Source organism: Eschrichtius robustus, chromosome 13 (genome assembly GCF_028021215.1).
Source record: "Eschrichtius robustus isolate mEscRob2 chromosome 13, mEscRob2.pri, whole genome shotgun sequence".
NCBI classification, from domain to species: domain Eukaryota; kingdom Metazoa; phylum Chordata; class Mammalia; order Artiodactyla; family Eschrichtiidae; genus Eschrichtius; species Eschrichtius robustus.
In genome coordinates, this window is record NC_090836.1 from 72,473,111 (window position 1) to 72,501,084 (window position 27,974).

Here is a 27,974-nt window from a genome sequence, read left to right on the forward strand (position 1 = left end):
AAACACGAACAACATTAAAGTAGGTCAGAAAGAAGCCATTCAAATTATGTTGGCAACAGCACCGTATCTCCTACAGTTGTTTCCGAGTCCTGACTGTGGTTAGAGCTGATACCAGTGTCCGAGTCTGTGTCATTTGAATACATGTTAAATACTCTTTGAGTAAAAGGAGGAACCTCCCCACTGCTGGTAGGGACCTCAGATTCCTTTCCTCTGTTTTCCTTTAGTTGGCATTCATCTTTGTTGCTAGTATGAAGGGAACTGAACTCCTTGGCCAGGAGCTCATATTCTTTAGCTTTCATCTGAAGCAATGAGTCACTGTATTTAATCTCTTTCTGGATGCCACTCAAGTAAGAGTGGATTTTCAAACCAGCTTTCATGCTTTTCTCCAAATCACACTTAACACTTTCTAAATTAGAGCCTTCAAGTTCACTTGCAGCTGCCCCTTCCACAGCATCTGCATTTATCTCTGTGCAAATACTTCTTACCTCTTTTTCTATTTCGGCAGAAAGCTTATCAATGAGCTTTCTATAATATGTTAGTCGTTCCTCCAGCTGTACAATTCCATCACTTTCTCTCAGGTCCTCCGGAATCTGGTTTTCATCATACTCCAAGCCTAGGTTTTGCTCAACTTCACTGAAACTGGGCATCAAATATGCATCCTGGACATAATTTTCTCCATCATTTTCTACCCGGTTGAGGTGGAATTTAGCTTCACACTTTTCAATTTCCAGGTCCAGCTCTTTCATTCTCTTGACTTGTTGATGAATAGTATGATCCTGGGAAATAATCAGATGAACTAATGTCTCCATACTATCTCGATCTTGGGAAACTGTGTCCTGCTTAATTTTAGCCAGTTTCCGGAAAGTTTTTCTGACTATTCTCTTTTGCTTATCTGGTGGTAACGTCTTCATGTAATTTGCTGGGCTGAGCTCCCACAGTTTTTCTGTGTTTTGCATTAATTTGGCTTCAGCTGTCCTCCACAAGGGAACTGGAAGAAAAGCATCTGCTTTAACCAAAACAAACTGCATATTAGGCTGCTCATCTCCCCATGCTTTCCAAAGCTTCAGGATTCTTGTTAGTGGGGGAAGAACCCGTTCAGAGCCTCTCCACTTTTCTATGATGCAGTAGTCACTGGGCTTCCCCAGAAGAAATCGTTTCTCTCCAAATGTAGTCTCGTGTTCCTCAAGCAAAGCCTGGATGATGTCAGCAGAGGTGGTGCGTTTGGTTAGCCCACAGACAATCTTCTCTTCTTGGCAAACCCAAACCACAATTTCCTTCTCTTCTGAATCCATGTCTTTAGTTGGAGATCTGAAAGAAAAACAAAGTACATTATATTACAGTCACCACCTGTGTAAACTCAGAAAGATGATTTAACTTTAATACCCTTTCTAGATTTTACCCTTAATGAGAGATGCATTTTGAGGTTGAGACTACATAAGAATCAGAAGTTGTATGGCAAGAAAAAAGAAGCTAAGACCATGAAACATATCTTAATTTCCTTTTTAATTCCTAGTGGGCTCTGGAAAGAGCAAATTGTCATCAAAGACAATGAAGGCTATTTTATCTTTAGAAGTCAGCCACAATATAACTACAGTTAGAGCTGGCAGAGTTAAGACAATAATCAAGGTGGAGATTAATAAGAAGTAGAATAAGACTATTTTGCTGGAGGCTTAGGACTGGTGAATAACCATGGAAGCATAAGTAGGATGTTATTAAAGTCATAGAGTTGAAAATAGTCCATTACTGAAATTAGTGATTATTTAATTCTACGAGTATTTATTGTATGCCAACCATGTGCCAGACATGTCTGAAGATGCTAAACATACAGCAATAAGCAAGGGAGACAAGGACACAGACATAAATGTGTAATTAATATAATATCAGATAGTGGTAAATGCTAGGAAGAAAGTTAAACTGAATGAAGGGATAGAGAATTACTTAAGGAGAGGTCTACTTTATTTAAAGAGCTTAGGAGAGACTTCTCTAAGAAGGTAACATTTGAATAGGGACATAAATTCACACAGCAGTGACACAAGTGAAGATTCAACCCAAGGAAGAAAGCTGGCTCCAGAGTATACTTCTAACAGATACACTATAAAAACAAGTTTACAAGTTTGATGGTTTAGACGTGTAGATTAAATTGGAAAAAAATCATAAACTACTTCTTAAAGAGGAACTTTGTAACATAAATTCGCTTTTGATAGCAATGGAACCATAGTGCCTCATTAGAGCACCCAACTGGTCAAGGAAGGACTTTTCCCAATGGTCAGCCATGGAGAAGAGTATGTGGAAATGTGTTACCTTCTGTGCCTTTTTCTTATTAATCTTGTTCCTGCTTCGATGCAGTAATAAGGGATTTTGACTGGCCTGGATGCCTCCCTTAGCTGACAAAACTCTCATACATATAAAAGCCCTACTGCCATCTCCTTAGAGTAACCCCTACGTCCTGTTCCACTTTCTGGCTCGGGAAACATCAGTTCTGGGTCTGTAGCTAAGGATGACACATGAGTTGTAAACACTTCAGCTCTACACTGCAGCTGTGAAGACTGGGAAGCAGGGATCAGGGAGTCCTTATGTATACTAGAATAATAATAAGGACATACATGACAATTCCCCAATACTTCCAGGATTCCTGCTCTAATTGGGATTTTCTTGTTTTGGAAGGAGCAAGTTCTTATATATTACAGCTTCCACTAGAGATCTGCTAGTTTTCAGCTCATGTGGATTATGTAACACTGACAGTCATTATGCACAATCAAGAAAGATATTATTATTTCCATATAACATATGAGAAAATTAGTGCCTTTATTAATAGCCTCACAGTCCAACTGGTTCCAAACCCCTTTTTTTAAAAAAGTCTGCTCTAAATGTCCTTGTATTTTCTTGAGTCAGTTATATTTTGAGGAATTTTGACAACCATCATTCAAACCAGGTAATTTTCAAAAACTTCTGCCACTTGACTGAGCATGTTTAAAAGTAATGACCATTCTTTATTGAATGTAGGCAATAAATCTTCCATACCTAGTATAAACTTCATCATGTTTAATTCTACTTTGTAGCAGGCTTAGGATTTTGAAAATTGTGTTTATTTTATAGTATGGCTCCAATTGAGTTTCTATTCATTCATTCATTTGACAAATATTCGCTGAGCACCTCCTCTGTGTTTGACACTGTCATGGAAATGTGGATCATAGAAAGACTTGTATGATTTATTAGACAGTATCCCTGGCTTATTGTAGGAAACACTGCTTGGGTTGGGAAGGAAACACTTACATGTCAGTTCTAGTGCTAAGTTTCTTATTACATCAGCAGTTCCCAAATGTTAGACTGATGACCCCTGGTATTATTTCATTAAAAAATTTAGAAATATATGAAAGATGCAAAATAAATATTAAAAATAAACCAATTTAGGAATCTTATAGAATCACTACTTTTTCAAAATAATTGTTTTCATTTGGTCCCAGATCCATGTAAACCTAGTCATCTGATATAAGTAAGGAATTTAATTCTAGAGCTGGGACTAAATAAAATGCTGCCTTCTCAACCTTCGGAAATTTACTATCTAGTATAAGTAATGACATCTCCAAACACATATATAACAAAGGTTAAAAATACAAACTTACATTAGATAATTTGGTTTGTTATGTAATATAAAGTAACAAACTCATTACCTAATGATTCAAATTTAGCAGTTGAGATATATAACCTCCAATTCTAATGCAACAAAATAAAAATAAACACATCCATTGCATGACTTAGTGTTTGTTTTGTTTTGCTCTGCTTTGCTTCTCTGTATGTTTATTGGAAGGAAGGGATAAAGATTTTTACTGGATCTTAAACTGCCCAGAGAACATACTATAACCACATAAAGACTGAAAAATCATAAAGCTTTAATTCATATAATCGCATATTCCAATAATTTACTTCTATTTTCTATTTTTATCCCAGTGTTTTAGTTCCATTTATAAATAACTTCATTGTTGATCTGATTAATATTATTTTTTTTTTCTTTTCATATTTTACCTTTGCTCACTCAATGTTACTTAATGGTGCAAATTAAATTTTTTTTCTGTATATTGGAATGTTTGTTGATAATTACTATTTCCAATCCAACAAAGTTACTTTTATTTTAGAAATTTCTTGGCTTGCAGCATTCTTGATTTTACTTATGTACATGGTAGTTGCTAATATCATCCCCATTTTACAGATAAAGCAACTGAGATAAAGACAGGGTAAGTAACTTGCCTAAAGTCACAGAGCTAGAAAGTAGAAATATTCCTTCCAACTCTGGCTTTAGATGTTAACCTACAACTAATCCCTGAAAATAAATTACAATAGCCATTATGACTACCCACTCACAAATATTTCCCAATTTGTGAACTGATTACATTTCAAATGTGATTTTTTTAATTACTTGAAACTCAGTGCATTTTTCCTATAAAATTAAAGTTCCACCTTATATAATCAATGAAATCCCCGTTTTGAATGCTTTTAGGTAAAGTATAAATTTGGTTCCTTCAACTCTATCATTCTTTTCTTTGAACATCCAGTATAAAGGCAAGTATTGAGAGTGTCCCATGTATCTGATTCTGTAATATTAAAGGAGTAGAGACAGAGAGATTCTCAGCAGATATAAGGTTAACATGGATGGAGGTTGCAGGAGTGGTTCTCTCTAGATACTATTGGAGAAAGTAACAGCAGGTGGACATCGAGATAGGAGGCTATATAGGAATATGATAGCTGTTCACAAGTATAGGTTATTTACAGTGCAACTGGCTATAAATTGGGAACTGCTTGGATTGGGGGATTCAAAATTTATAACTTCTATGTTACATTATAGGGTAAAAGCATTTACCTAAAAATACTACGTTAATAAAAATAAAGTAACTACCACACTGACATTTAATTCACACCAGTTTAAATTTTAGGTTAATTTGTTAAATGTTCATGTATACAATTAGAAAGTAGATATGAAAGTTTATAAGCCAGAATTTAATCAGGTCATGGTTTCATATAGCAAGGATATCTTCTTTAATGTCCACTTCAGGAAGGCAGAAACAAAGGAGACATAAAATGTTTTAAAATGCCTTGCATAATGTTACGTAGGTACCTCAAATTTTGCTTATGATTAAAACACACAAAAACCAATAAAGCTTAAGAAATTTTACAATGAAATAGTATTAACAATTGAATAAGGTTATGGCTGTGTTTTGTCTTGATTTGAACTAGTTTGTTTATTTCAAGAATGGTTCATAAGAAAAGAGAAAATGCTCTTGATATCTAAACTGTGACTCCCACCAACACATAACTGTTGTACCCAATCATCTTTAACTACGCTTTAGTCATTGGAAACTGAATTAAGAGTAATTTGAAACACTGTTCAACAGATTTTACTACACATTCTAAATATATATTATACTACATCTATGATTATGTAGTATACATTATGACATTTCTCATGCACCTACTTTTAAAACTTGTGTATGTATTTAAACACTTTATTAAATTTGATAATATTAATATATCCTAAGATTCTCATGGAAGAATTGTTTTGTTGCTTAGCATGCTCTGTTTAATTTATTTTAAAATAGTTTATAATCACAAAATATGTTTGAAAATTATTTACATATACAGAAGAAAATAAAAAACATTCATAATGCTACAGTACCCATTTTTATCTAATTCTTTAAATTCTTGTTTTTCCCTCTGAAACATTAACAAGATTTATTTGTGAAGATTTGCAAAATAGATATGGTGGGAACAATCCTTGATATTTTAAAATATGATTTCATCTTAACTATCACTAATTTAACTATCACTAACTCATTTTGAATTCCGATGAATCATTTTTTTTCTACTCCACTGTACCCTTCACTGTAATACTGCAGTATATATACATCTGACTCACATTTCTCACAAGATTGCTTCAAATATCAGATAAGTGAAAGGAAAAGAGTGCTTTGAAAATTGTGAAAAATGTACTGGCTAAATATAGGTTATTAACTCTAGTGGTAAAATTACTGTTATTATTACTTAATGCAGAGAAGGGTATAGTGTTTTTAGTATTGTTATTCAGTAACTTTACTGAGCTTGCTACAGTAGTTAACAATATTATATTATAAATATTTTCCAATGTATCCCACAATATTTTTTCACCTGCTTTGACTAGTCAATATTTTTGCATGTACACTTCTAATAGAACACAACTGTTTAGCTAATAAGAGATGTTTAAAAGATCATTAATATAATCTTTGGGTCACAGATGAGCCGGGAATGCTTTTAATCTTTCTCTGATTTATAACTCTCTGATTTTGACTGAGTGTGTTAATGAAGCATATTACACTGAAAATAAATATATACATAGATTTATACATTTATCTGATTATTCTTCTACGACTATTTCATTATTCAGTTCTTGCCTTTTTAGAGTATCTTCATTAGACAAGAAAATTTATATGCCAAATGCAGCTCTTCAACAATGTGTGTCAGCCTCACTTACAGGCACTTTTCCATATTTATTCTGAAGTAGAGTGAAAATATATGAGAATTTTTGTGAGAATTTTTGCATTTACTCTATTATCAATCAGGAACTTAAAAATATTTCTCCAGTGATAATTAGTTTGTTTTTGTTTTTGTTTTAAATTATTTTTATTTTATGGCTGTGTTGGGTCTTCGTTTCTGTGCGAGGGCTTTCTCTAGTTGTGGCGAGTGGGGGCCGCTCTTCATCGCGGTGCGCGGGCCTCTCACTATCGCGGCCTCTCTTGTTGCGGAGCACAGGCTCCAGACGCGCAGGCTCAGTAGTTGTGGCTCACGGGCCCAGCCGCTCCGCGGCATGTGGGATCCTCCCAGACCAGGGCTCGAACCCGTGTCCCCTGCATTGGCAGGCAGATTCTAAACCGCTGCGCCACCAGGGAAGCCTGATAATTAGTTTTAATACCACAAAAACACACAGAATTAAGATGAGTTGGCTAGGAATTACAAATGCAACATTCATACAATTAAATATTTCTTCAACAAACGTTCACTGAGTATGGTGCACAAAGCACTGGGGAATAAGTCAACTATTTAAATCTATTTAACAATTTAAATAAATCAACTATTTAAGTCTTATCTTAAGACGTTAAGATAAAGTATTAATAGGATATTTTGATGTCACATTGAAGATCCCACAAAATAAGTATTTACAGAAAAAAGATTAAGTGTGAAGGCAGAGAAAAATAAAGGTAAATGGATAATATTTGGTTATCTTTATTCAGTTGTCCAGAAAAAATAAAAGGCTTTGAAGTTGGGGCCCAGGAGAATAACTCAAAGAACAACAGTTCTTCCTAGTATCGCAGACATTAAAGTTTAATTGAAATTTGATGTATAAAACTTATCAGGACAAATATTTCATATTGACCCCTACTTTCAAAAAAATAAGAATCAAAATAATAAATTATTAATTAAGAATAATTACATTATGAGATATGCTTCTAAAACACAGTATATGAAAACTAGCAATCTATAGGTATTTATAGAAAATATTTGGATTTCTGAGTACATCTTTCCATAGAACCTATGTTATACTTCTTTGTTTCCTAAGCCAGCCTGGAAAGTATGATACTAACACAATCTAGCTGCCATATATAGGAGTGACTCTGAAATGCTCTTATTGCTTGACTCTCTGAAGAATCATATTCCATGCTTGGAAATCAAGAGTTACAACTTTTTCAGTTCCAAGCTATTGGTGGCACCTGTGTCTGCAAATAGTGACGCACAAGTCTCCAACAGATTGAAGGATAAAGACCTGTGAAGCTTTGGGGGCATATTGGGGGCATATCTGAATGTTGGCCCAATGCCCGAAGACTGTCCTCTGTTTCCTTTTTATTACCATTACTTATTATTTAAACTGAACACTCTCCTTATAAACCAGTTGTTCTCTACTAGGGGTGATTTTGCCCCCCAAGAGACATTTGGCAATGTGTGGGGCATTTCTTTTCACACTAGGGTCTGGGGGTGCTACTAGTATGGGCAGAGCAAAGAATGATCTAGACAAAATGTCAACAGTTGTGCTGTTGAGGAATCCTGATCCATATTTACAACAAAATATACTTTCATCACAGCTTTATCTATAGGCTTTTTTTCTTACATCTTCTGGAGAATCTATGAGTAAAATACATGAAAATAAAAATAACAAATAAGGGAGACATTTCCAATCTCAAGTAGACTAAAATAAACAATGCAAGTTGGTATTCTACTTAATGGAATGCAAATGGAACTTTTTCTCCTTTCACCCCATAGCCAATCTTTATGATTATTATTATTAATCTGCCTAACTGGACTTCCCTCTGTTAATCCCAGAGCTGGTCCTAAGGCATACTAATATTTGCATTAAGATGCTATAGAACCACAAATATTCAAAATAGGGTTAATTTTAGTTCAGGAAAAAATGTGCATTCACAGACTTCATTAAGAAATAGTAAATCTTTCTTCTTCATTAAGAATAGTATTTGAGTGTCTGGCCACCAGATATGGGGAATGGACAGTGGGGTGAAAAGATGTGTGAATGAAATGACATGATAGAAATGGCCAAGGCGACCAGTGCAGTGCCAGGGCGTGGTGAGGGTTGGAAGTCAGCAGAAAGGGTTTCATTATATTTCTCCCTTAATGCTTCTTTGCAGTCTATTCTGCCCTGGACAGAAGGGACAAAGACCAGAATTAGAAATGAAGATTCTGAGACACCTTGAGTTTAGGGGACGAGGAGGTCAAGATAATACCTGCAGTCTTTAGAGGACCAAAGGAAAATTCCCAGAGATGATAACCTTGGGAAATGAGAAAAAAAAAAAAAAAACTATCACCTAGTTAAGGCTGGGGGTGGTGCAGTCATGTAAGATATGCCTAGATAAGTCAGAAACAGCCTTTAAAATACCTTAGCAATAAAACTACATGGAATATAACATTTTCTTGCTTTGGTTATTCAGAAGACACTCTGGAATGTAATACTGTCTTGAAGTCACCATCATTAAATGAACTGGCATGCAACACTATATTTTAAAAGTGTGGTTATTTGTGCTTTCTGATAGCTGAATACAAAACAAGAGTTTCTATTATTCTATATTTTATCAGACTTTCGGCCAAACTAAGATATTGTCTTAGTATGTTTGTCCCATACAGTTGAAATTAAATTAATGCTTTTCAGTCAAACTTCTCATTCCATAGGGAAGTGAGAATTGTCTCTTTAACATTTTCTTAACACGTAATACAATTAACTCCCTTTGAAATTTTGATTAAACCTCAAAACATGTTTATACTCCTCAAAAGACATACATTTATTTTACCTGATATCATCATGCAATTCAAAGCCATAGCAAGGAACACAACCAGAATTAATACAATATGTTATTCATTTATATATCCTGTATTCTGATAAATGTAATAAAAAATTACAATACAGAGAAAAAAATACATCCTGCATAGAGATTCTGATCCAGTGGAGAACAGATTTTAATGCCTCATAATAGTCAGATTTTTCATGGAAAACATAGATGTCTGTGAAATTATAAAAACCCTTCTTAGGCAGTCTGTTCTCAAGACATCTTACCCAAATAAGTTATCACAGGGAATGAGATCCAGTCTATATAACTCTTCAGTGTATAACCCACTATATGTGGCACTCATATTAAAAACATGTCAGTAAATAACACTTGGAATAGACTAACTCAACAATGCAAGGTTCAGAAATGATGATTAGGAATGGGAGCAACAAAACCGTAATAAAAGAAATTTGATTTCAGTATATTTATTGCAGGCTCAAATCTAACAATACCTTGTAGAAATTCACATTGCTTTGAATAAAAGCATATAATTAATTAAAGAATAAAGATGGGTGAAGATAAAGAGCAAGTTTACTAAATCACGTTCCAATACCAAATGCTATAAACTGGTATTTGAATTTACAAACCCAGCTCTATACCAATTATGAAGTTTAAAATACTGAGGATGCCATAAATAGTTTGGATGGTGAAGGTTTAAATTACATGTCACGGCTATTTTCGAACTAAAAGATCAAACTTCTAAATTTAATAACATCTCTTCCCAATAATCAAAATTATCACAGTACAACTACAGTGAGTTTAGGTAATAAATTACTTAGCTTCACTATTATTATGTAAGAGAAAAATTTATATTTTGTGTACTATAATTGGCTTTTAATAAGAGAAAAGGAATGACCCAAACACGGAAATTTCAAGACAGAATTTGGTAAAGATATAAGTTTAAATAAATGATTGACAAAAAAGTTCTACATAAACCAACTGAATCCATTCTAAGTTAGTTATCCCCCAAATAAATTGTCCTTTTGAATTATGGTATACAACTTTTTATAACTGGATTCAACATTCATTTCTTAACAGAACTGTGGTTTTAGTAAATGTAAATAAATGCTGAGGGTAAAATGCTACAGAAAATAAGATGATCTCAAGGGGGAAAAGTGGTGGGGAGGATGTGTGTGTGTGTGATGAATTGGGAGATTGGGATTGACATCTATACACTAATATGTATAAAATGGATAACTAATAAGAAAAAAAAAGTGCATCAAAATTCATTTATAAAACTGTTCATCCAGCATTGTTTGTTATTAACAATCCAACAAGATCTACATTCATACATTGTAAAACTATTCATTTTGAAAAATTAAAATGTATGTAAAAATTATATCATTTCTGTGTAAAAACATTTATATACACATCACACATTACACATAAAATGTATTTAAAAAGAAAGAATAAATACTAAGGGAGTAAATTTTTAACAAAAAAAGAAAAGAAGATGATCTTTACATTCGGAAATGTGTCATACATAGGAAGGAGAAAAGATATGTTTAGAGAGAAAGAGATTTTAAAAATTCAAGACCATCTTAAACATTATTGGAAATCATGAGATACATTCTGTATAAATATGCTACAAAATGTAAAGAATAAAAACAAGAATAATCAAAGTTGAGTAATATTTAATAAACAATAATAAGACATAGAAGTTGACCTCAATGTCTTCAATTCATTCTCAATTCCCATAACCCTTTGAAGAAAGTCAGATTAGGTAAAAGAGCCTCAAGAGATTTCATTTGGGACAGGATGCTGATTTGGAGCTTGTCTGTAAGGAAGACCCTTTCAGATTTTTACTTAACATGATTATGTCTGGGCCTGGTAGTTGAGGAAAAGGTACTTGGAAAAAATAGTAAGGTGACTAGGGAGAAGAACAATGGGATGTGTGTACAAGGAGACATTAGATAATAATAGCTCACATTTATTGAATGCTTAATATGTGCCAGACATTGTTCCAAGAGCTTTATACATATTAACTCATATAATTTTTCTCACAACCCTATCAGATAGGTCCTATAGTAAAATCCATTTCACAGATTGAAAAGCTGAGACACAAGAGATTAAGGACTTGTTCAATTCCACCCTCAGCTAGTAAGTGGGGGAAAATAAGGATAATGTGGAACTAAGGAAAATAAGAATAATTTGGATAAATGAGTTAGAATTGAATCCACACTGAGGAACTCCCTATTGCCTAATACAATAATCAACATATTTCATTAAGTTTTATCTCTGCAAACAAGATACCAAATCTGATTCAGATGTAGTAATCTATTGAGAAAAAAAGGCTTTTGTGGCATTATGAGAAAAATATTCATTTTATTCATTTGTCTATTACCTACTTCTATACATTGTCAATATGTACAGGATCATCTATCAATACAATATTTAATGATTGACTTTCTTGGAAATCTGAAGGCTCGTCAATACACAGACTCCTAATTCTTTTACCTTTTTAAGAAACAACTATAAAATTATTTTGCAGTTTCCCTGGTAGACATCTGGATAAAATATTGAATGCCCATTCAAATCAGATTTTTTAAAAGTATTTTATTCATCCCAGCACCTAGATATAATTAACATTTATATTTTTTCTATACATATACTTTATTTTTAGGAAGTTCTAAAGCATGATATGTTCCCTACTCATTTAAAAGCTATATTAACCTTTAAAACCTATTTTAAGTTTGTTTTGGCTATTTTATTTTTTTATTTTTTAATTTTTATTTATGCTTTTTTTTTAAATTAATTAATTTATGTATTTTTGGCTGCGTTGGGTCTTCGTTGCTGCGCGTGGGCTTTCTCTAGTTGCGGTGAGCGGGCTTCTCATTGCGGTGGCTTCTCTTGTTGCGGAGCATGGGCTCTAGGTGCACAGGCTTCAGCAGTTGTGGCTCGCGGGCTGTAGAGCACAGGCTCAGTAGTTGTGGTGCACGGGCTTAGTTGCTCCGTGGCACGTGGGATCTTCCCGGACCAGGGCTTGAACCCATGTCCCCTGCACTGGCAGGCGGATTCTTAACCACTGCGCCACCAGGGAAGTCCCCTGTTTTGGCTATTTTCTGTACTTAAAAATTGATCACCTTAGGCACCCTGAAGGCATTTGATGTAAACCAAATATACTATTGACGGGATTCAAGACATGATACCCCAAAATATGGCACCTTGGTATACTGAATATGGTAAGCTGAAGGTGTTTTAGAAAATGGGAGAAACAGGGAGTTCACTTGGACTTTCCACCCAAGCCTCTCCCCTGAAACAGGTCCTAACACCCTCACTTGAGAGATGCCCTTCCTATACCTGAACGAAAGGAGCATCCTTATCTCTGAAGACAAAGGGATGAGAAGAATCCAAACAAACAGGCCCTGCTAAATTTCTCCCAGTTTACTACGCTTACTTCATATTCTTTGACCTACCTACCACACTTCTCCATGAATGTCCACTCTTCACTAAACCTAGCATAAAACAACACAGGTTTAACCATTTCTTTAGGTCTTCATTTCCTTAGGAAGGCTCCTGTGTCATGCGAAACTTATATTAAATCAACTTGAATGCTTTTCTCCTGTTAGTCTGTTTTGGTCGGTTTAATTTTCAGAGCCAGTCAGGGACCTTAAGAGTGTCAAGCAAAACTTTTTATTCCTCTACACTATGCATAAAATTTAAAAAAAAAAATTAAGTGACAATTTTGATTCTTTCTGTAAAGTACACACACACAGACACACACAAAATAAAGTTTAAGCAAAATTAAAATTAATGAAGCAGGCAAATGGTAAGGAAACTCTGACCCACAAGCTAACTCAACTCTGGTTATTTTACACAGAGTATGGCACGTGCCCTCTGAAGTAATATTTTTTGAGATCATAGTACTGTAGTCTCAGGAAGATAATCACAGGGCGTGTCAGCCACAAATAATACAAGTCTTTTCTTAGGTCGCTATGAAAATTTGGATCACTGTTTTGATAGATGAAGCATGAAAATAGTGCTATCAAATAATTTTCACTGAACACAGACTATTAACATTTTATTAAAACAGTTTTAAAATTGGAGTCCTTCAGAAAATTAATCACTCCATGAAAAATTGGGGCAGTCAAAAATTAAAACTACCTTGAAAATTAAAATTTTACACATACATACGCATTGAAAAAAATCACTAGTTTTATGCTCTACTAACACCAGTTTAATTTTCTAGGGAGTAATAATATAAGCCAGTCACGTAGGACAAGAAAAATCCTAGACATTCCATACCTGCAGGGTGGCTACAATACTGTACATAATCCCCACAAACAGAGAAAAGGGAAGGGAATATGTAAAGAATGTGTATTGGGGACTATGGGGGTTAAGTAAACTAAGCTCATAGTCAAGATTCCAGAAATTGATTATACTCAAAATGTAAATATTTAACATGTAGTATTTACTAGATGAAATGCTGAGAAAATATCTAATCTCATTGGAAATTCTAGGGCTAACTTCCAAGTGTTACCTGTGCCTGGCAAATACCTAAAGTTTCCTTATTGATTTATACTTTGTAAAGAAATATTTCATAATAACAAAGCATATTTACTAAAGGAAAGTTACCTAGCCTGAATATTTAGTTTAACGATAGCTGTAGTTATGTCAACTACTAACATTTGTTTTTCTTTTGGCAGCTAAGCCCGTAATTGGTTTTGCCTTCTTAGTGGAAGCTATTTCCTAATGACTTTCAGCTTGTATCTGCCTGCAGCCAGCCACTCTTCCCTCTCTAAATGTATTCTGAAATATGTTGGCAGATTTGAATGGCACTAGAAATATGTAAGAATTTGAATTATCCAGTAGGATAGCTGAAAATACAAGATGACCTCCTTTATCCCTGATTTCCATGTTCTGAACATACTCTATAACAAACAGTAATAAACTGTGACTTCCAATTGGAAGCTTCGTCGAAAATAATCAGCTCTTCACATTAGTCACAAATCAATTACCTAAAGAGCAACAAAAAATTAATAACTTTTAGAAACAAGAATATACCAGGGCCTATCATGCCATTTTGTTAAGGAAAAGGAGCTACTTGAAAACATCACTGATACGAGAAAAATACTGGTCATCTACATCAAAAGTATCTTATATCCATTTACTTTCCCAAAGTTTTTAACTCTTTAATATGCTCTGAATTTCACTGCTTTCACCTCCTCTAGGAATTTGCTTCATAATTTATCCCTTCTTAAACTCATTTTATCTTCTACCTTTACCTCTGGGCCTTCCTACTACCAGGTCACATTATAACAACCATCATTTGACCACATACACACCTCAACTATCTTTCCTTCACAAACTCAAATAATAACCCACAGTCACTTTCTCTAGTTTACCTCTTTCCGGGAACAACCACCATAAAGTGACTTCCACCCCCCCCCACAGACACCCACAACAGAAATATTTCTTCCTAGGTTTATCAGAGAGCTAACCTCCAAACCCAAGTGCCATTTTTGGAACTGATCTGCCTCGACCTCTTTGTAATATTATGCATTGTGACCTTTTCCTCCCATTCTTGCAGCAGTCCATTCCTTGACTTCTTGATTTCACTCTCCACGGCTATTCCTTTCCCTTTCTAGCTTCTTCTCAGTTCTGACATGGGCCTTGCTTCCGCTGTATATTCAGTAAACGTAGGTGTCATGCAGGGGTGGCCACAAATTCTTTGCAGCTCCTTCCATTGAGAGATGGAGTCTATTTCTTTTTGCTCGACTAGACCTTGGGACTAAGTATGGCCAATAGAATATGGTAAAAACCATGTGTGCGAGTTCTAGAGTCCAGGCTTCAAGAAATCTTGCAGCTTCTGCCTTCTTCCTCCTGTAATGCTGTCCTGAGACTGCCGTTTGATGAAAAAGCTTGAGATGAAAGACCACATCAAGAGAGAGAGAGACCCAGCCATCTCAGTTGTCCCATCAGAACCTAACCCTTGACTAACCCACTGCTCATGAGATAGCCAAAGTAAAACTCAGAAGAACCACCCCAGTTTACTCAGAAAATCATAGCAAACAATACATTGTTGTTTTCAGCCACTAATTTTTATGATGTCTTATTGCCAGTAAGTGATAACTGATACAATAGGCATCCCACAGGTTTCTATGACTCATTTCTTGTCTCATTATATACACCTTATGGGTGACTGTAATATCACCCACAGCTTTCTCAACCAATTGAATGATGATAGCTCCCAAATTTACTTATTTTTTCCCTTGAGCTCTAGACCAATACTCCAAACTTTGTTTTTACATGTTGATTTGATCTTTCTGTTACTCACAGCCACCTCAAATTTGGCCCATCAAAACTAATTCACCATCCTCTCCTCTCATATCTCAAACTATTGCACCTCTTGATTTCCCATCCTACTGAATGTAATCACTATCTCCCCACCCTTTCTCTCAAGTTTGAAAACTGGGAGTCTTCCTAGATTCCTTTGTCTATCTCATTCCCCTTTAACAACCAGCCCCCATGTCTGTTTTACTCTTTCTCCCAAATGTCTCAAATATGCACCCTCCTATCTATCACCACTACTACAATTCGGACACCTTCCCGTCTTACAATAAGTTACTGTAGTAAGTTCGGACGTATTATGTTATGGTAAACTCCTGCCCACTTCACATTTGTGCTCCATAATATTGTCAGGCTTCCCTTTTTAAACTGAAAATCTAGTTGTGTACCTTCCTTGTTTAAAATCTTTAAATGGTTTCCAAGTCCTGCATTTTCAATTTGTTTACCTTTCTTCCTCTCCCTCATCACCCCTCCCCTCTCTGTCTCTGTCTCTCTCTTACTCTCTCTTCTGTTCTCTGTTTCTCTCCTGCCTGTTCCTAGAATTCCTTCCATGATCTGATTCCTCCAACTCATAGCCATGCACTCTGTAATAGACACCTTGAGCTAGCTATTCCTAACATCTTGCTGATCTCTGACAGATCTAATGTGAGGGTAACTGGCTGTCACTGTAACATCTATCACCCTATGAATTGCTAGACTGGATTGAACTGTATCTGCCATGCTTCTATTTTTCACTCTGGGCTTTTCCATAACCTATTTCCTTGGCTTGAAACACCTTTTTTCCCCTTTCTTCATCTAACTCTTACTCTGTTTCAAATGTTGCTTCCTCTAGGAAAATTCCCCTATCATCTCTGAATAACCCCATTCCCACCACTCCAGATGGAAATGGATGCCCATTCTTGATGCTTCTACAGAACCCATTGTACATTGAGTGGTAGCATTTTCTACCTTCGTTTTTTGCTAGTTTGCCAGTCAGGCCCTGGACTGACTTTTTCATCTTTGAAGCCTAAGAGCCTAAGACAATAAATGTTAAATGTTCTTTTATTTTTTGGAGCATGAGAGGAGGAAGGGGGTTGTGGGGGAGGTATATAAAGGGAATTTTTCAGTCAACTAGGGCCTGGTGGTTACAACTATCCCACCATATATTTTTGTAAATAAAATTTTGTTTAAGTACAGTCATGCTCACTTAATTATGTACTGGCTGTGTCTGTTTTCACACCACATTGACAGAGTTGAGTGGTTGAGACAGTGACATTATGGCTGGAATAACCTAGATATTTATTATGAGGCCTTTTACACAAAAGGTTTGCCAACTCTTGACAAATCTAGATGATTTACCTGCACCAAAAATCTAGATTTTGTTTATTTAAATACTAAAATATTATTTGAACTCCAATATCTATACAATAGTTCTGTGTATTATTCTTTAGGGGACAAGAAAGTAAAAATAATGTGGTCTTTAAACAGAACAATGTATGATCTCATGGAAGTCACGGCCTTGTTTGAAAGTAATTTCAACCAAAGGCAATGGCTGAAGGCTCACTAAGAGGATGGCTGTGAAATGATTCATGGAGAATGAGTGGGTTTAACATAGGATTAGTCAGCGTGAAGGCCTTGGCTGGGAAACCAGTGTGTTTTGCCTTTAAAGTCCCATTCCAGGTGCAGTGTGTTCCATATTAATCAGTCCCATATGGATGTCAGGAGCGATGGCAGTAGGTTGGATGAAAGGCTGCTTTCACAGCGCAGTGTGTCCAAACACCAGGTGTTTGGAGGTGGAATATGTGGAAACATTCAAGTGACACCTTGAATTTTTTTACCCTTCACCCTGATGTTCTTCCCTCCCCCAAATTACCCTTGCCATTTTTTTCTGTTCTCTATGATAAGGCAACTATATTCCTATTTACTCAGACCCCAAATTGTAGTTATCACTGAATCTTTTTTTCCATCCTGATATTTTCTATTGTCCCCATACACTCAGTTTTGAATTCCTATAAATTCCGCCTCTATAGTGAGTCTTATAACTGTAATCTCTATCTGAAATTTCTTGTTCATTTATTGTTTGCTTGCTGTCTGCCTGTCCACCACTGTACTATAAGAAGATCAATGAGAATAGAGACCTTGACTGCCTTTCTCATTGTTGTATCCCCAGCACCTAGAATAACATGTAGCACACATTATAAGGTAAATAAATATTTTTTGTTGAATACATGGACTTTATTATGATACTTTAAAATGCCTGCCTTGTATTTTAATTATTTATGTATGTCTGTGTGTCTACTAATCAACAAGTTCCTTAAAGTATGTTCCATATCTGATTCACATTTAATCTTAATAATGCCCTCAAAGTATGAGGTTCATTTGATATTTCTGAATTTTTAAAAATCATCAAATAACCATTATCTTGAGTCCCAAAAAGGGAAATATATACAAGTAGATGCCCAACCTGATAGAGTGGGATAGTTTAGAATGTTTTGTTTTTAGATGCTAAGGTAGATAAGAAAGCAATACTATAATATGCTCAGACTATGTAAAGCATTATATAGCACAAGCTGCCATTTTACTTAATTCTCTAAACTGTGATTACAGCAAGGTCTCCTAACTAAAAGTAGAACCACTAAAAACGATCATTTAAAAAAAAATAACTTAGTCTAAGTTTCATGCTGCTTATTAATAATTCTAGGAAAATGTTCTTTGACTTTCACTACTAAAGTAAAAGAACAAGCAGTCAAGAAATTAAAGCTAATACTTTGTGGTCCACTGCTGTAAAGTGCCTAACTTCCTGTGCTCTTAAAAAATATGAAATCTCAGAGGTCCAGTACAGCTTCATAAGTGCTTTTTCTAATTGCACACAACTCTTTTCTTCATACGAGACTGTAGTTATTGTATGTCTACTCCATGAAGACATCCATGGTTTTTCAATAGCACTTCTCATAGGTTCCACACAAATGTAATTATATGCAGAGCTAAAAATAGGTATCTTCAGTTTCTACTATTGAGGACTGTGGTCTCCCCCAAACTGATGTGCTGCTGCTAGATCTTAAAGTACTCTCAGTTAACCATAACTGCAGGGAATTCCAGAAGAATTGACAAATGTCAGAGTAAATGAGGAGCATTAGAGGAACCAAAGATATTGGAGATGGCTGTAAAATGTCTTAGTCATTGGTTGAGAACAACAAGCATACACTGTGCAGTACATCAATAAACCCCAGACACAAAATTCCTACCGATTATATACCATCATTAGTAAGAATAAAAATTTGTTGAAATTGGACCACTATCTGCATTAGTGGAATTACCATTTCAAAGATCCACAAAATAGTAGAATAACTTAATTCTATAAGCTGATACACTGACTAGTTTAATATGATTATTAGAACAAATAGCAGTCAATTACAGTTGACTGTAAGTCTATTACTGTTATATAAACACATCCTTAACATTTTTTTCAATTGTAAAATACTGTTTTCACCAACCAAGCAAGATTCTGGATTCTCACCAAACTGACCATATTACTGCCTGCTTCCTGAATTCTTTTCTTTTGATTATCCTGAATCATTCTTAGCTTTGTGTGCTTCAGCCCCTCCTACATCTTTCTGTACACCTTGTTGTGTTCCCTTCTCTTGTCCAAGCCTGTCACCTAACTGTGGAAGTTTCATAAACACTATCTAATGTGATGAATGCTCCATTTATTTTTCTTTATCTCCATTCACTTCTCTCTTATATACTTCTACTTAGAGTCAATCAAAAACATTTAGTGAGCACCTACTCTATAGAGGAACAGCCTTCCTAAGAGATTATACTTTCATTTTATAAATTGTATTATAAAGATAACTTTCTTTACCCTGTCAATGATAGTTTCCCATGGAAGAGTGATTTTTTTTAAAATTTCATGCATGAGATACTAAACTATAGTGCTCTTTTCTCAATTAGGAGTTTAACCCCCTAGGAATGAGGTGGTGTCTTTGCATGTTTGGTATAATACAAAACACAGAGTTTACCAGTCCTAAAGAAATAAAATAAAAAGATAGCTACTCCTAACATTCTTATATTTGTATTACTAAACTTAAAATTGTGCTTAGCAAACACTCAATAATTCTTCGATATTATAATTTATAAACTAATCGTATCTCTTTATAATTGGAAATAAACACATTTGACTTTTACCGTAATGGTACCTTTCCTGGTGGAGGTTATGTGGCAATGCATCATGTTTAGGTAAAATAAAATTACAAAAAAAAATTCTTCTTTCAATTCTATTTTTAAAAAAGTTTTCTTGAAAAAAAGCTGGACGAGAATTAAATTCTACTCTGCAGAGGGAATTTTAAAACCACAGAAGCTTAGAGATGAAAGGGACCTTAAGTACCCAATTCAATCTCTCATATTATTAGACAAAGATAACACTAAAATATTCAAATTATGTATCCTTTGTTCTTATCAAAAGTCCACAAAGACACATAAGGAACTGTCTCTTAAACTACGCTATGCATTGCAAAATCATTAATAGTCTCATAATTTTGCTCAGATGTGGTGTGAGGATTAAACATAAAAGCTGTCAGAGTTGAAATATTTCATCAAGATCCAAGGATAGTATTGCACAACATTTATAGACTCACTTCTAATTATAGTCAGTAATTTATAATGTATCTCTAGGGAGGAAAAGAGATCAGTGATGATCAGGAAAAGAGAACAGATGTTCTAGTGAGTCAAGGTTGAGATTTTGAAGCCCCTAATGTCATGTTTAGGTGTTAAAAACTTAGATATACTTCATAACATATTTAATCCAAGAGGCCTGAACAAGGAGTGAATATTTACTGAGCTTTTATTATGTCCTAGCACCGTGCTAAATTTTTATATATAATCAGATTTAATCCAAATTCTTGATGGTTTAGGATTAACTCAATTTTAGAGATGAGAAAACTAAATACTAAATAGGCCATACAGAGTCATGGTTAAGAGCATGGATTCGAATTCTGTCTCTGCCACTTATTAACTGTGGCACTGCTCTGGGTCTTAATTGGCTTACATGTGAAATAGGGGAAATACTAGTACCTTCTTCAGAGTGTAATTTTAAGTATTATGTAAATTACTTAGACCAGTGCACATAGTAAGTGTTATAAGAAGTATTAGCAGAGGTGGATTTACCCTGAAGCTAATGAAGTTTAAGCATAAGGGCTTCCTCATTTGCATAGTCACATTCCGAGGCCCCATAACGACCTTAGTGATATTATTAATCAGAACTTTAAAGAGCAACTTAAAGAGCAACCCCTTCAATTGTCAAACTTAAATTTGCCTTTGCTTGTTATTATTGTTATTGTCATATTAGAAAGATGAAATATTTGCCCCAGTGCATACAACTAGTAATGGCAAATCTGAGATATGACCGAAAGTCTAGGTGACTGAAGAGCTGGAGTTCTTAACTAAGATAATTTTCTGCCTGTTTCTAGCATTTTCCCTTTGTCTTATAACTGTAATTATCTTATACAAAGAGCATAAATCCTCCTTTCGTGTGAGAAAATAAGTATTTCCCCAATTGTATTTCCCTTTTACCTCCAAAGGAGGAGGAAATGTTCCACATTCAACCATGCGGTCTATAGTAGCCAACTACCATCATCCACCAAACCTCACTCACATACATACATGGTTGCATTCAAGGAGCATGAAAGGAAGTGAGAGCATCCCTAGAGAAGAATGAGTTACCCTGCACCTTGGTTTGTTCTCTACCAGAACTCCAGTAAAGTCTCTGACAGCATCTGTTTCTCAAATATGGCCCTTAACCATTTGAAAGCAAGGAGTTAAGCCTAGAAGCAGGGATGATGAGAGATCAACCTTGAATTTATGGATTCATTCTTTAACTTACCCATGAATCCATTCACCACAAATGTACTGATTTACTACTCTGACACAAGTGCTTTATGGGGACCAGCTGTATTTGGAGAGTATATGTTGAATTCATTTATTCAATCAACAAATATTTATTGAGCACCTACTCACTGTTTATCTAGAAAGAAACAAGATAGATGAGGTCCCTGATCTCAGAGTGTATACTCAATTTTTTTATAGATATCTTAAGTCCCTTTACTTATAAAAACAGAGGGCATTCTAGCCTGCAGATATAAACCTTTGAGAATAATTTGCCTTGTTTGTCAGCATATTTAATACCCATTGCTCATTTTTATTCTTGAAATATTTTTCTTATCACTGCCAATGCTAAATGTCTCCCCAAGGCTCTATTCCATTCATATAAGTAATTACTTTGCCGTCGGGTGACCATTCACATTACTAATCGCTTTAAATTACTATCAACAGATATGCAAACTTTCTCTAGAAGGTGTAGCCTTACAACAGGCTCCACAATAATTGAATCACAATCTATTTTAAAAAACCAAATAATTGACTCTTAAGAAATCAATGCTGTATGTGTTATGTGTGTTTTGCCAAAGGGGTGTTTTTTAAAACTCCTAAGCAAGTATACATGAAAGAACATTAGCACACAGAAGTATGCTGAACTTTTTCCTTTCACGTGTACTCGGTGCAGATGGCATGTTGCCTTATTTTAGAAAGCCAATATGCTAGGGACAAAGAGATCTCTTGTCAAGGACTGGAATACACATTCACCTGGAAGAGGTAAACTCATACTCCTACTTCAACTTTCTTTCATTTTTAGAACTAAAATCAAAAGAAGAGAGCCATACTTTTGTGAATTACCTAGAGCCATTATCAGATCTCCCAAACTACATACCAGTCAAATAACATCAAAACTTTCGAAGTTATACAGTCCAGCTAATAAAGAGGCTATGTAAATAAAATTGTTAACCAACTATAAACTTTTAAAAACTTTTTAAAAATCCTTAAGATTTTCACCTTGACATGCTTCACTAATTGATACGGTACGTAATAAAACATCGTATGTAGTGGATTTTAAGTTGGGTTATAGTTTTTTTGAGTAACAATTCAAGATCTAACCTAGAGCTCAGTTTCACCGCTGCCACTGCTCTCAGGATATTTTTGCCAGGGATAGAGCATTCCAATCATTGTTCCTAATGCGCTGTCTGCTGTCAAGTAATAACTACTTACGTTACTAGGTATCATCAGGGGAAATCTCTTTCAGGAACACCTGGGAACTAAAAAGATGTATGTACTCAAATATCCAGCATTTCTCAAGCCAATTTCAGGGCCCTTTCAAATATTTATTGGAGGTTAGACAAAACAGTACAAGATAATTTCCTGTTCTGCAGAATTCATAAATTACCATACTTCTAATTACAAAAAGAAAACATCCAGCTTGCCAGCAACTTCTACCATGACCACAAAACTCAATTCTTCCTTCTGATGAAGTAACTGTGGCATGAGGTGCTTAAGAGAGCAATATGAGGCACCTGGTTTTAAAAAACTTGGTTAGATATGTTCTAATTCATTCAAAAGCAAATTTTAATGCAGATTTTATGTGTCAATTATACAACAATAGAGCTGTGTTATTTACTTCTAATAATTTTATTACAAATATATTTTTTGGAGACTTTTTTGATTTCAAGTTTATATTAGGACAATGCTTATTATCACTTGTGATCTAGGTATAGGAAAAGCCAAAAGAAAGCCAAGAGCTGACTGAATGGTACCTAACAATAATTATAAGGCCTTATTCACTAAATTAGATCCTTTCATATTCATTGTTATTATCAATGAATCACCTGAAAGAACAATTCTAATTTTATATTTCCAACAAACATATGAAATACTGCTTTACTCTGGCAATTTTTTGCTCCTAGCAAGGTTTGGTAAAAAGTCCAACCAACTTTCTGCCCTCAAATTTTATTAATTAAAACACCAAGGAATCATAACTCACAACCAAGTATCCCCAAAATCTTTAAAGTGACATTCCACTTTTCTGAACTTATTTTTAAAAATGTTGCTGATTGCTATTTAGAAGCATTAGCTTTTGTAGCAATCATTGTTTTGAAAATAGAACCTACAGATGGAACTTATGTGAATACTTGAATATGTTAATAATCTAAATTCAATTGTTGAATGACCATATGAATGTCAAGTAAATTCATGCTTCATTATTTGCTTCTTTGGGTTTTCTATGAGAAACAAAAGCCACCTAGTGACTTTTAGAAAATATTTTCAGAAACTTGAATAGCTTATTGAAAAGAAAATATCTAGACTCTCCAACATTTTTATTCTTCATGTGAACAAAAAGTTGCTTAAGAAGGTAGTTATCAATCTTTGGGATTCAGTCACAGAACATTTTATTATTATGGAACCAAAGTAAACAATCCATCTCCTGAGACCAAAAGGTCTTCTGAAAATTGTACTCTTCCTATTAAATGTTATGACAATTAGAAAACTTTAAAAAAATAATTCTGACTGTAAGCATAAAGATTTTAGATTGGCTCCATTTCTTTTATTTGCATGAAAGTTAGAAACGAAAAGCATCAGGGCGGGGGTGGATGGGATGAATTGGGAGATTGGGATTGACATATATACACTAATATGTATAAAATAGATAACTAATAAGAACCTGCTGTATAGCACAGGGAACTCCACTTCGCTGTACAGTAGAAACTAACACAACATTGTAAAACAACTATACCCCAATAATAATTTAAAAAAAAGAAATGAAAAGCATAAAATGTTTGTGTGTCCAAATAAAATCATTTTGTGACCAAGTATTATTTTCAGATTTCCTGAAGACTGTTTTCCAGATTTTTAAATCGAATGATTCTTAACATTTAGAAAATATTTTCTGGTAGGGTAGGATTAGCTTGGTGTCCAAATCCATATAATTATTTGTCCATCTCCCTGGTTTTTGGATTTTATCAAATATCAACCAATCCTTTATAAAGTATTCACTTTTATATAATACCAGCTGATCTCAGATGATGACTAGAGAATAAAATGATTACTGTGTTTTTGATTTGAGTACAAATTATAATTTTGTTTATAAAATTATATAAACAACTGTATTATATACGTCCATCACATACCAGGCACTGTCCTGGGAATTAGAACACAATGGGGACTAGACAGATATGGCCCTGCCCTCTTTAACCTTTACAGTGTGTGTTTTCTAAAAGCTTTTTGTGCCTCATACTTTGAAGTTTCATTTTTTTTCCATCTGTCTCTAAAACTCTCAAATATCCATGTATTATGAGACTATTTACAGAGGTACCTTAGGAGGTTCAATCTTGGGTGATTAAATATTCTAAGAGTGAACAAAACTGAAAAGACAGAACAGGATACAGAAAAGTTCAATAAACTTTCTCAAAATTTTATGATCTCAAAATCCTAATATTCCCTTGAAAAATCCTCATTTTTTCCTGCTGACAAAGATACAATTATGTTCAAGTTGTTCTTTTAACTGTATAAATGTTATATCACAATGTATACAAAAATATTGCTCAAATTTTTCCTTTACATTCTACAAGGAATTTTATACCATATATTTGAAGAATGCATTGGCTGTTATCAGATAACTGTTTTATCATCAATCGAAGAATGAATCTATCAAACGATGAATCACTTGTCATTTAAGGAAAGTTATTTGGTTTCTATATTTTGGAGTGGAATTATTTAAATCATTATGGAGCCCAGGAAATGAAATTGATAAACTTAATCATGTAACTGAGTTTCATCTGTAGTTTCACCTTTGTGAAGGTGAAAAAACAAAACAGACAAAACAAAAATATCTCATCTATATCAAAACTTAACCTTGAAAAAAACAAATATACATTAATTCTATTTCAACACACCATGTGGCTTATTTACTGCTTAGTTTGAAATACCCATATTTTTATGTCCCTAACCACCCCTGTGGTTTAAGCATACCTTAAGGATTGGAAAAATACAAATCTTTAAAGGGAGGCACTCAGTTATTACAGCAACTCATGCACAGCCTCACTATTACCACTTTCGCCAAAACACACGTTCATAAAAAAGCATCACCTTCAGGAAGCACCATTCCATTTTCTCAGAGCAACTTAAAATACTATTACGCTCCCCATCTTTTATTGTTTCCTTCCACTTTTTTCTCATTTTGCACAGAAAAAATATTTAAAAATGTTTGTATACTCACCTCCCTGAACGAAAGCTAGTTTTATGGGTAGAGTAGATTTTGCAGTGGCAAATTAAGGCAACAAAAGTGGCCATGTGAGGGAAACTCACAGGGGTGCATGCAGTTTTATTGCACTGTTATTTGGCGTACCAATGACAGAATTCTTGAATTAGTTAACACACACACACACACACACACAAATACACAACAACTCTGAACTACAGGGATAGTATTCAGAAAGATCACTATGCCAAAAACATAACTTGTTTTGTAATACCATGAACTTTCCTGAAGTAATTTTTTATATATTTTTACAGCATTTAAACAAACACACTTCAAAAATGATGCTACTGAAAAATCCTTTAAAAAGTAGGAAGGATTTTCTTTTGGTAAGGGGAGTTGTCTGAAATATTTTTTAATGCATCGACACTACGAAAACACAAGCCTATTTTTGATAACTATCACTACCATATTTTTTAATACTACCCAGACATATTTCTTTATTTTAACATACACACAGTTTCATTAATTATCATAAATACCATATTTGTGGCATATCAAATTATTAGAAAATAAAACAGGTTTAGAAAGTTTGATAGTATTGATTATTGCTGCTTTCGTTTCTTAAGCTAGTCAACTAAATCATAAAGACTCTGGAATGAGGTAATAACAGAATTTTTCAAGTAGACATTCATGCCCCAAATAAAGTCTGGAGATTTACTTTAAAGTTGTACCACTATATTGTCATGCAGACCCTCTAAAATAATTGTATCATTTCCCACCATGTAATTGATGCTTTTAAATAGACACTAAGTAAATTATGACAAGTACAAACAGGTGTGATTGAGAGAAGAGTTGTGGAAAAGCCTTTATGTCAAAATAAATATGTTTAAAAAGTAAAGCCCGTGTCTACAATTATCCTCACATTTTTTTAGGCATAAAAATGTAGTGCTTGAGTTAATAAAATATTTAATAGGACTGATACACACATACTGACTCAAGAAAAATCTGTGTGTGTGTGTGAAATATGTTTATTTATACAATGGGCATAGCCGGCTTGAAAACAGCAAATCAAATCAAAGTAAAATAGTAATAATAAGGATTAAGAAGGACAGCTGTTTGAATCCTTTCTTTAGTGCCTAAAATCACCTAAATTTCTCAAAGATTTTTGAAAGAATGAGTTCACAAAAAGTTTCTCTACAGAGTATTTTCACTTTGGGAACTTTCCAGGTTTTAGGAATGCCCCACTCAAAAAGGGAGGCAAAGCATTGTTTCCGGATTGTATCAGCAGCTCTGTTTTTCTGTTCTAATTAGTGGCTAATAAATTCTAGTTATATCTTCATCAAAATGTCAACTCTTCCTATAATATACTAAAATTCTGTCTAAAGCAAAATAAAACTTGCCATCCCACTACTCTCAAACAGGCAAGGCAACAAACACGAAGAGGGTGTGCTAGTGGTGGAAACCAGAAGTGGCCAAAGGGAGAAAAAAGGAGTCAAAATAATCATCCTTTATTTTCAGAGATCCTTGAACTGGTCACTGCAATCACTGTTACTGGAACAATATCCTCACGAGTTGAGTGTACACACTAGTCCTAACTCCCTAGAGCTTTGTTCCCCAGGAGCAATTTTCATCAGAATCTAACTGCAACAAAACACATACTTTCACAACAGAAGCTCCCGAATACACACACGCTGGACTTTACCTGTTTTTATGCCGAGTCTTTAGCAAGTTTCTTCCAAAGGGAGCCATGGTCCGCCAGGCCAGCGAACAGCAAGGACAGTATCTCAAAGTTCTCTGGGGATGGGGGTGGGGATGGGGGGATATCTGGATTTCTAGGGTGAAGGGAAGAGACCTGGAAGCTTCCTCTTCACCTCCTCAGATGCTCCTGGCTTTCTGCTCATTAGCAGCCGCCTGAAGGGAGCTGCTGGAAGTTGTGCAACTGTTGCTTAACTTTGAACTGCGGGATTGCTGTGGCTGCTGCACCTTTGGAGACCTGCCCAGCTTCAGCCTCGAAGAAGGCGTTTGGAGGCAGGAAAAGGAAAAGAAAAAAAAAAAAAAAAAAAAAGAGAGAGAGAGAGAGAGAGAGCGAGAGGAAGGGAGGAGGACTCTATTGTGTTCTATAGTTATTTGCAGACTTGCTAAAAGAGCTGCCACCCCACAGGCATGGCAATACCCACGGAATGGGAATTTCACTCTCTTTGGAAACCCCCCTCTCCCGCTCTCCACGCCCAACCACACAGGGTGAAGTGAACACACATAAAAGATTTAAAAGTAAA

At 34.8% G+C, this 27,974-nt stretch overlaps 1 protein-coding gene across 1 annotated transcript; it reads right to left on the reverse strand.

The window, feature by feature from the left end:
* On the reverse strand, positions 1–27,468 carry RASSF9 (Ras association domain family member 9). Its single transcript, XM_068561155.1, has 2 exons — positions 27,401–27,468; positions 1–1,308 (listed from the first exon to the last, which is right to left on the reverse strand). Exons 1-2 carry the CDS (start codon positions 27,445–27,447, stop codon positions 45–47), a joined length of 1,311 nt encoding a protein of 436 aa, XP_068417256.1. The 5' UTR covers positions 27,448–27,468; the 3' UTR covers positions 1–44.
* Between the last annotated feature and the right edge of the window lie 506 nt (positions 27,469–27,974).

Coding starts and splice junctions, on each gene's coding strand:
- RASSF9 (XM_068561155.1), bottom strand. CDS start 27,447: ATGGCTCCCTTTGGAAGAAACTTGCTAAAGACTCGGCATAAAAACAG. Junction 1,309..27,400: donor AAGACTCGGCATAAAAACAG/GTAAAGTCCAGC, acceptor TTTTTCTTTCAG/ATCTCCAACTAAAGACATGG.